Consider the following 10,014-nt stretch of genomic DNA (forward strand, 5'->3'; position numbering starts at 1 on the left):
ACACACTGATGAATTCCCATCACATATCTGAGAGAGTTCACAGCCAGAGGGAGGAAAAAAATGCTAACGCCGATGGTCCTCCACTAGCCCACTTTCTGCTGCGATCTGGACTGCTGCCATTACGGCTAGCATCAATGCCAAGCCTTTCTCAAAAACCTTAGAAGTGGCTTTAATGGCAAAGGGTGAGAAAACATTTATTTTGAAAGAACCGACTAGAATTGACAGGCTTTACTTCGTGTGTGATGCTAGCACGATATTGCAAGCCGTCTGATTGCTGAAAGTGTAATATGGGAGGATCTCATGAAAACATGTCCAGCTCACATTTCAAACCAACAATAAGAGAAAAAATATGTTGCATACCTAAAAATAAAGACCATTATTTCTTGATATTTAAGCATTTCCCTGTAATTATCACAATAGTGTGATCTGTGTCTGGACATTTTAGTTCCTGGAAGGATTTTTTTTTAAGTGATAGGCCAATATACCAGCCAGACAAATGAATAATTTGTCCTTATTCAGATTATCAGCATCAGTTTGTTTGTTTATCAGACATGTTATCTGTCAAAATCTATTTTTTTCCCCAGTGAATATTACGTTAAAGTCCCCCTGTGGTGAAAATCAAGTTTTTAAATGTTGTTTATATGTCTATGTGGTGTTTTTTAATATGCTTTAAGACAAACCATGTGCAAAGTCACAAGTCAACACCATTCCGGAGTATTTTCTCCCTAAAACTGCAGTGAAAAAAGACGGTGTGAAATCGCTGGTGTTTCTGACGTCACAAACTAACTAGTAACCAATCACGTCAACGTGCCGGCGGGCTTTGGCAAATTAACTATGCTGTGAAGCAGGGGAGTCTCAAGAGAAGCCAGGTTATGCCGGTATATTTTTCTGTTGATATGAAAAATCAGGCATTTAGCAATATAGCGGGTGAATTATGTACATGATGTATATTACGATGAACTATAGCCTATGCCCTTCTCCACTGGCTTTCTAAGTTGTTCAAAGCGTTTTAAGGTTGCTGATTTTCAGTCTGACTCTGAGATGGTGAATGGAAACATGGTTTGTGTAACATTATCAACATTATTAGCTGTTTGACAACATAGTCAAGCAAAAGGCTAATCATATTAACTACCGTTATACATACCGAGCGATACATAAAACGCATTACCATTCTGATACATCGACTTAAGATGACGAGTAGATTTCTGAGCTGATGTGATTGAATGGAGGCAGGGCTAATTTGCATTTTAATGGTCTGCGTATACTAAATGAAGAAAGGGTGTGGTTACATTCAAGCTATTTTAAGGCATGAATAAAAAAAATATTCACAGGAAAAAACATTTAAATTATGTCATTTTGGTGATCAAAGATGAGTTAAATTATTGACTACAGGGGGACTTTAAATAAGCACTCAAATTTAATTCACAATCAAATTTTTTCACAAATTCACTTGTCACTAAAATCTAACCTAGTTATGAAACAATGTTACAATTACAGACATATTTTAAATCAGAATTAAATAATTTAAACAATGCTTTCATTATGTATAGCCTAAATCATTTAAATTATACATATAAATGGGTCAAAACACAATACTGGTCTCGGCTTGTTGGTAAAATATTAATAACAAGCCGAGACCTAATTGTGGGTCAAAAGTAGGGATGCTCCGATTGATTTGCCGCAGATTGTTATCAGCCGATAATCACATTCTATTACTTGATCAGGAGTCACTAAAATAGGCAGATCTCACCAAACGATCGCAGATTGATGTCGCCAGACTTCAGTGCCGCGGTCATGTCAGTGTGGAGTTATTACGCGGTATCAAGAAACACGTTCAGTTGTAATTATGTTCAGTTTGACATTAAGTCTTGTAGGCTCTGTCTTTAATAAGCCAGAGAATCCTAATATGGATAATGTTTTGCATAAACCATGTTTTTAAAAGGCCTATTAAAATTTTAATTTTAAAATTGCTTAATCTGATTATTTATTTGATTCTCAATTAAAACAACAATCTACATCATTACTGTAAATAACAATCCTGATCGGAGCATCACTAGTCAAAAGTGGAATATTTTTATTCTACCACTTTTGACCCATTTATATAGGCATTTACTGCTCAATTGCCATGAAAATAATGTCACAATGCAAAAGATTTTTAAGCAAAATATCCTTTTGATTTTAGGGTGAAATGTGACCCAGACATGTTCTTGAGTGGTTCTGTGATATTTACCCAAATATGTTTATGAGTCATCTAATAATTTTTTCAAACTGATTTAAATAAAAATGTATTAGTTGTAAATGTTGACTACAGCAACTAACATTTTGTCAGAACCTCAAGTAAATAACATGTTATTTTGTTTAGATGTCTATTCAGAATCTTAATCTCTATTAAAATAATAATAATAATAATAATTCTCAATTTATCCACAATCGTGCAGCTCAAATCCCAAGATACTAGGCATAACCAGTTTGTGCCTCTGATTCTTAAATCACAGATCAATTATTTCTAATTACAGCTAAGCAAAATCAAACTACTTTTACAATTAAATCCAGCTTTTGATAAAGGGAGATTATGAAAAATCAATACTGCAAGACACAACTGTCAAACCACCACTTCAGAATCCTACATATCTGACATCTGTCAAACATGCTCTGGACTTCAGGTTATGACAGATGAACGATTGAAAGGGCTTTGGATGAGATAATTTCAACACACCCACTGAGATATCAAACTGGAAGATTCAAATTGACCAGGACTGCCAAGCTGCTACCAACTACCCACAATTAGATCTTTGTAGAAACTACAGCTTTCAGGGCTGTGGTGCCAGGATTGGATTATCCTCTTCTATAGATGGGTCATTATCAGTGCTTTAAAAGCTGGGTCACGATGAGGTTCTGGTCTGGACACACAATGTTCACAGGCCCTCTCAATCACAGCTTTGTGCCGTTAACCCTGAGTATACAGTGCCAGTATATAGATATGCTAGCATGATATCTGCTTTTAAGATCGTAGGGGGTGTAACGTTAAAACTAGGACATTAGCCACCCTCATCCTAATCTCAACATTATAACCATCGTTATTTTTATAGGTTAGATCGACCCCCTAGAAATTCACTAACCTGTACTAAATCTCAATCAAATGAGACATTAATGCACTATACAACGTAAACATTGATTTATGGCTGTGTCGCGCGCATACACACGCACGCACACACTCACTCACTCAATCAGGGCCTGGCCACATCAACCCCGTGTGTGTGTATGTGGTTGTGTATTTGTATGGGTTTACTGCAGTCCTCTGCTACACACATGCATGAAGCGCTTATTCTCACCTTCTTTATGTTGTAGATGCGCGTGAGCATCCCGATGCCGCGGTCGTTGAGGATCGTCAGTTTCTCCGCCAGCTTCTGCTGGCTCGGCTGCAGCGCGCTCCGAGACATGGCTCAAACGACCGTTAAAACGAGCTAAATCTCAACCGAACGGATTCCTCTTGTAGTGTTAAAGGGTAAAGTGCCAAAACGAGTTGGTTTTTAGTGTTAAAATTCGCCCATATTACGGGCTTCAGGCGCGTCGTCGGGATGTATTTTTTTTCTAGGTGTTGCCCTGACGGCCAGAACGAGGCTGCTTCCGGCAACGTCACTGCGTCACGTGACCGGAGCACTCCGCAGGACCGCCGCCCCCATCATGCTGATGATAGTTGTTGCAAAAATGTTTTTGTCTGAATTATTTTCAGCGGGTTTTATAGTTTTAAGCTTAAAATGTATTTGATACATGTATACACATATGTAAATACATTCCAATATATATATATAAAAACATAATTTAATGCATCATACATTTTTTAGATAATAAACCAAGATAAAATACCCCTCCTTTTTGAGCTGTTTTAACTGAAAGCAACTTGCACTGACATCTTAACACATGTCAGTGCCATTGTTTTGCACACCAGTTATTTTTTTTGTTATTTTTTTCTAAGACACATTTATAAAAGCTACTTAAATGCCCTAATTGAACTAAGGTCTAATCCTGGCTCAATCTAAACCCTCTCTGTGAAACCAGGCCTAAGAGTTGAATAACTGAAGATTCAGAAATGCTGTTATTAGTGATGCGAGACTCTGAATAAATTGAACCGATTCCTTCGCTAAAGATTTAAATTCAAAGTGCTTGAAACATCGCACTGTGGAGAAATATGCAGGTAAAAGTTGTGCAAATCATCTGAAGCCATACGTATTATGCTACTTATGTACTTTTTGTGTAGGCTAAGTGTAATTTACTAAATGTAATTACAAATAATTGAATAGCCTTTAATATGAAGTGTCTGCATAATTTGTTCTTGTAGCCTAATTTTATAGTGTCTGTTTTACCTATAGCCTATGTTTGGGCAGGTTTTGGTTTTTAGGCCAATTAGAAACAATTAGGCTATCACTCTCAATTTTCTTTATAGCCTACGCATGTTTATTAAAATGTATTAAAATCATCATGACTTCACCAACATTGCCCTGTATCAACAAACTGGACAAAGGTGATTTTTTTCTTTTACTATAGCTCCAGCTAGGAGTGATTGTAATTTGGGCCTAATGGGTGGAGCTAGAATATCCAACCACACCCTAACCCTACCCAAAACTCTATCCCTCTCCACTCCCTTAGAGCTCCAGAGAGGAGGAGCTGCATGGACTATTCCCACCCTATTGGAGAGAGGAGGAGCTGGTCGTCATTTGACTCTGCACTGCAGTCTGCAGTGAGTATAGCCTACTTGAATTTGATCAATACGCGCTCCGAACCAATGATTCGAAACAAATTATTCACAAAGGTTTCGAAGCTTCATGAAGCAGTGATTTGTCATTCAATCTGTCATTAATTTATTCATTTGTATTAAAAAATATATAGCCTACTCTTTTTTTTTTTTTTTTTATAGGTAGCCTCTTCAACAGCGTTTTCAAACCAGTTTTCACTGAATAATAATAATAAAAAAAATTAGCCTAAATTGTTTGTAATTTGCTACAGCTAGCCTACATGAATGGCTACATGGGTCATTGACAAATCGTGCGGTTATTGACAAAACACACGTAGGCTACTGTTGTTATTTAACATCACTTAAGATTTTCACAAATATATGGCAAAAATCGTATAGCCTAAAAAAAACAACCTCTTTAGGATTATTAGATATCCTAATAATTGCAGTGTCTGCTCCAAAGACGTTCGCGCGAGACGAACGTAAACCGACTGCACCCAGAAAATTGCTGACATTATAAATTATTTTATAAAGTTGCCTGCCCTGAAAATGCGTGAATCATTTGCGCATTGGGAACAGGTTCACTAACGCAGGCAAACATATGCAGTTATATTTCTCTCCTTTAGGTGTCACTGTTGTTTTGATCTTCCCCAGGTAATTATGCTGAGGTGCGCTAATGAATCTTCTCAGTTTTCAGGTAGTATCAAGGTCACCGAAGTTTAGACGGGCATTCATTTACTAGGGAGGGAGCAAAGCACAGTCTCACAGCACAAACTAAGATTAGGAGCCTTTACATTTCTGCTTGGGACATCCTCGCCGCAAATGTGATGCAGTCGCTTGCACAAGAAATAAAATCCTTCTCCAAAACTAAATTGCGAAAACAATGCACCAGAGTAACGACTTTGAGCGGCAGGCGGATTATTGAGACATGGAGAGGTTCCACTGTACAGGTGGTTGAGGAAACAGCACAGCCTGAAACTGCATGTGGATATGTTCAGGATAATAACTGGGATCTTCAGGTTGGATATATTAAACCATATATGTTGCTTGGTGAGTATAGGCTAGTTGATCTTCTCATTTGACACTGTAACAAAAATACGTAAAACCTCACGTGATGGCCTGTTTTAGTCATTATAAAATGTTATGTATAGAATTATATGATTAAAAACTTTGTATTGTATCATTTTAATGTTGTACATTGTGTTCGTAATGAATGCATTAAATATAAATTATATTTCAGGTTATAAAGTAAAATGATAAAAGCCTATAAATGATTTTAAAAAAAAACGCTATTACAAATTATTCTAATAATGTCATATATTCTAGATTTTTAGGTGTCATTGTTACAGTGTAATTATATATTTAAGTACTGAGTAATATTATTTAACAACATATAATTACTATTAGGGTTAGGGTAGGATTAGGGATTGGTTGAGGCTTAGTTGCATGTAATTATGCATAATTTACTGTTATTTTGATATATCCTAATAGTAATGAATGATTTTTAATTATGTTTATTTCATAGGGTCACAAGATGCCGCTCATGACTTTGGTACTTTGAGGAAATATAAGGTAATGTGCTTGACTGATTTCTTATTTACTTGAGTTTATTATTATTATTATTGTAGCATTTTATTATAATTTATAATGTAACTTTACTTGATGACGTATAATGTGTTTCCATTGATTTCAGGTCACACATATATTAAATGTTGCGTATGGTGTGGAAAATGCCTTCCCAGACTTGTTCATCTATAAGACACTGAGCATAATGGATCTGCCTGACACTAATATCATATCATATATCAAGGAGTGTGCACAGTTTATAGACCAGGCTAAAGCTGAGGTAACATTTGCCTTTTGTTTCTTTGCATAGTCATATAAAATATACATTTGGTTAATATATTGGGATTTCTAAGAATGATCTTGCACAAAATCATTAGGGTTTGCTCAAATCCTTGCATTTTGCATAATGTAACACCAATGTATGGAGGTCTGGCAGCATTAAAATATGGATATTTCATTCTCTCAGTGTAATTTCCTGAGTGTTGGGCTTTAGCGCCTGGCCTATGTGATACTGCATCGGTCATCCAATGGCTAACTCTCTTATTCTAGGTGACCATGCGGAGTGCTGAATAATGGATGCTGAGTTTTCACAATGCATTATTCAGCAAGTTGTAGAAAGATCATATCACTAACGGGCCATTGTTTGTCATACAACCTCTTTACTAAATAGTGTCGCCAGTCACCCTTAACCTGACACTGCCTCATGATTCAAATTCACTAAGGTTTATGATTACAATGGCTGCTGGAAATAAGTTTCCATTCCTTTGTAAAATGAGCGTAGCACCTCCCGCCACCTAATTTACTATGTCGTCTATGATGCAAAGGGAAACAACGGCTCAGTTAATCAATTGTTCTTCTCAACTCGACGGAATGTGGTTCTCTCACCCGTAACTTGCAATTTTGTAATTCCTTGCAATTAGCATAGGATTAATTACATGCTTTATAATGGAGTATGTAATGATGTGAAATTAAATGCCTCCATAGAGGGATTCTGGTAGGTTTGACTGAACAGTTGTTTTCTCTCTCCAGAAAGGAGTTGTACTTGTCCACTGCAATTCCGGAGTTTCACGTTCGGTCTCAGTTGTCATTGGATATCTGATGTTGAAGGAAAATCAGGCATTTGGTGACACGTTTGCACTGGTGAAATCTGCTCGACCGGCCTCTTGTCCAAATCCAGGTTTCATGGAACAGCTGAAAAACTTCAGACCACAAGACGCTACACAAGCAAATGGTTTGGGTCATGATTGAACATTATACTATGGCTGCATCCACTCAATGGTAAAGGGATAATTCACCTCATAATTAAAATTCTGCCCTCATTTTCTCATCCTCACATCTTTTTTTAAGCTTTAGGACTTTCTTGGTCCCACTTTATATTAGGTGTCTTAAACTACTATGTACTAACATTAGATACAATGCACTTATTAAGTGCATACATGTTTTTACATTGTACTTGCATTTTATAAATACCTGCATGTAATTACATCCACAATTACACTGTTGACCCTTCCTCTACCTCAAACCTACCCATACCACCTAACCTGTCCCTTACCTTACCCGAATCGTTTTTGCAACACAACATAAACACAATAGGTAGATTGGAATTATTTTTTTATGTAAGTATAATAGTAGTTAAAGACACCTAATATAAAGTGTGACCACTTTCTTTCTTCTGTAGAACATAAATGGTGATATAGAAATGTCTAAGCTGCTCTTTTCCTCAAAGTGAATAGAGCCAATGGCTGTCAAGGCAAGGCAAGTTTAGTAAATAACTTAAATTTCAGTCTGTGGACTACTTCTATGGAATTTTATGTTGTTGTCTTTTTTGTAAAAAAAACTAATAAAAGTAATATATGATATGAGGGTGAGTAAATATAGGCAGAATATAGATTTTGGGGTGAACTGCTCTTTTAAAGCCACCAGTGCTTCCATTGCAGTCTCATATATGACTTTGATTTAACACTTATAGGTGCTAAACCAGCTAACAGGGAACATTCTCAGAGTGTTCTGGCACGGTTCTCTCAAAGTTATGAACAAATGTTCTTCCAGTAACATTAATAGAACATTCATTCAAAGTTATCTGGTCTTTAATAATGCTCTTAAAATGCTAGCACAAAAACATTATCTATAAATCATTCATGAAACACTTTTTTTTTCTTCTAAAATGTTAGTTTTTAACCTTTTTAACTGTTACTACTTGTTTCAGAATATTCAGAGAACATTCAATAGTAACAATCCCATAATGTTTGCAAAATGGAATGTTCACATAACCAAGTTTTTTTTTTTTTTTTAAATCAACATACGAATGTTCAGAGAACAGTCAGAAATAATGTTGTCATAACTTTATGGGAACATAAGCAATACATTCTTAGAACATTTTATTGTTAGCTGGGAATATGACTAAATGGACAAGTGAGTACAGCCACAGGCATTACAACAACACACTGTAAAAAATGGCCTGGTAATTTTTTGTCAGGACATTATCTATTAATTTTACTGACATTTCTGTTAACCTTAAAACACAATGTAATGCATAATTCAACATACAGGTAAAACACCTGTAAAAAAAATCTTTCATATTAATACAGTATATACATTGTGTCCTATTACAGACTTTGAGGAATTTACTGAATTGCAGTACAAAGAAATTAACTACAATAACAGATGAGATTGCATTAGTTCCCATTTCCAATACACTGTATTATTTTTCATTCTGTAAATTCAGTTACAGTTCAATTTCAGGAATTCACATTTAAAGGCCATTCACACCCATACACTCATTTTAGTAGCTTCTATGGGGTATACATTTCTTATCATAATAAATCAGCAAAACAAGAGTGGTATCCTTTCAGATGCAGTTATCATCCTGTTCCGCTAAATTCATCAGGCGTTTAGAAACTGATAGTGACATCTTGTGGTCACAGCTCACGTTTAGCTTTTTCATCTGTTTAGTAAAATGGTTAGATCCAATTCAGTTAAAAAAAAAATAAAAAAATAAAGATTAACATTCTGCTCTTAAACCAGCTTCTTATACTCATTAACTTGGTCTTTGATAGTAACACTAGGCATTTTGTCGTCATTTAACTTCCTTGGTTTGCGGCTGGGATGTTAAGCTATATTTGTGCAATAAAGTAACTTAAATATCAACCAGAAGAAAGGGACTAGTTGAAGAAGTATTCCTGTTACAACAAATCTAAGTTCAGTTTTCTTTTGTAATTTTGTAATTTTCATTAGGCCTATATATTTTGATGTTTTTGTTCATAGATTGCATAGTAATATAGTTTTTTTTTTTTTTTATCTTAAAATACTTGTTTAAACCTGTTGTGATTTTCTGAAGATAGTAATTTGTCATCATATATATATTTTTTATTAGAACTTCTTGGATTTTGTGGTGTAGACCGAGCCTGTTTCTGACGTTAAAGTATGAATGTGTGGAATGGATTATACTGAATAAAATATGTATATTAAGATACTTTACATGTCTGTATATTTGTATTTTTTTTACAAACCATGTTTTTGTCAGTGCCTTTAACTAGATTTAAATTTAAGTCAAATTAAATGTAATTCAATCTATAAACTACACTGGCCTCATAAACATAACATATTAAATGGAAAATATTTGGAATTGCTTATTAACTTATCAAAGGTAAGTGTTATTTAGATGTTTGCTAAAAACATTTTTTAACTAGATAAAGAGACTAACTTGCTTCAAATTA

General features: G+C 35.2%; 2 protein-coding genes across 14 annotated transcripts in view; one reads left to right on the forward strand and one right to left on the reverse strand.

Annotated features, from left to right (window-relative positions):
- nckap1 (NCK-associated protein 1) overlaps nucleotides 1-3,672 on the reverse strand; it is a 53,478-nt gene extending 49,806 nt beyond the window's left edge. For 6 of the 13 annotated variants that reach the window (XM_084421968.1, XM_084421965.1, XM_084421972.1 and 3 more), the window contains exon 1: nucleotides 3,333-3,672. In XM_084421968.1, coding sequence (XP_084278094.1) covers nucleotides 3,333-3,440 — 108 coding nt within the window. In that variant the 5' untranslated portion in view covers nucleotides 3,441-3,672. The remainder of the gene's footprint in view (nucleotides 1-3,332) is intronic. The other 7 variants (XM_084421969.1, XM_084421971.1, XM_084421974.1 and 4 more) reach the window with 4 other exon arrangements.
- Nucleotides 3,673-5,550: 1,878 nt separating this feature from the next.
- On the forward strand, nucleotides 5,551-9,888 carry dusp19a (dual specificity phosphatase 19a). Its single transcript, XM_084422389.1, has 4 exons — nucleotides 5,551-5,782; nucleotides 6,258-6,304; nucleotides 6,426-6,578; nucleotides 7,328-9,888. The coding sequence occupies exons 1-4, from the start codon at nucleotides 5,560-5,562 to the stop codon at nucleotides 7,544-7,546; spliced, it is 642 nt and encodes a 213-aa protein (XP_084278515.1). The 5' UTR covers nucleotides 5,551-5,559; the 3' UTR covers nucleotides 7,547-9,888.
- Nucleotides 9,889-10,014: the final 126 nt, after the last annotated feature.

Source organism: Rutilus rutilus, assembly GCF_951802725.1.
Source record: "Rutilus rutilus genome assembly, chromosome: 10".
Taxonomy (NCBI): domain Eukaryota; kingdom Metazoa; phylum Chordata; class Actinopteri; order Cypriniformes; family Leuciscidae; genus Rutilus; species Rutilus rutilus.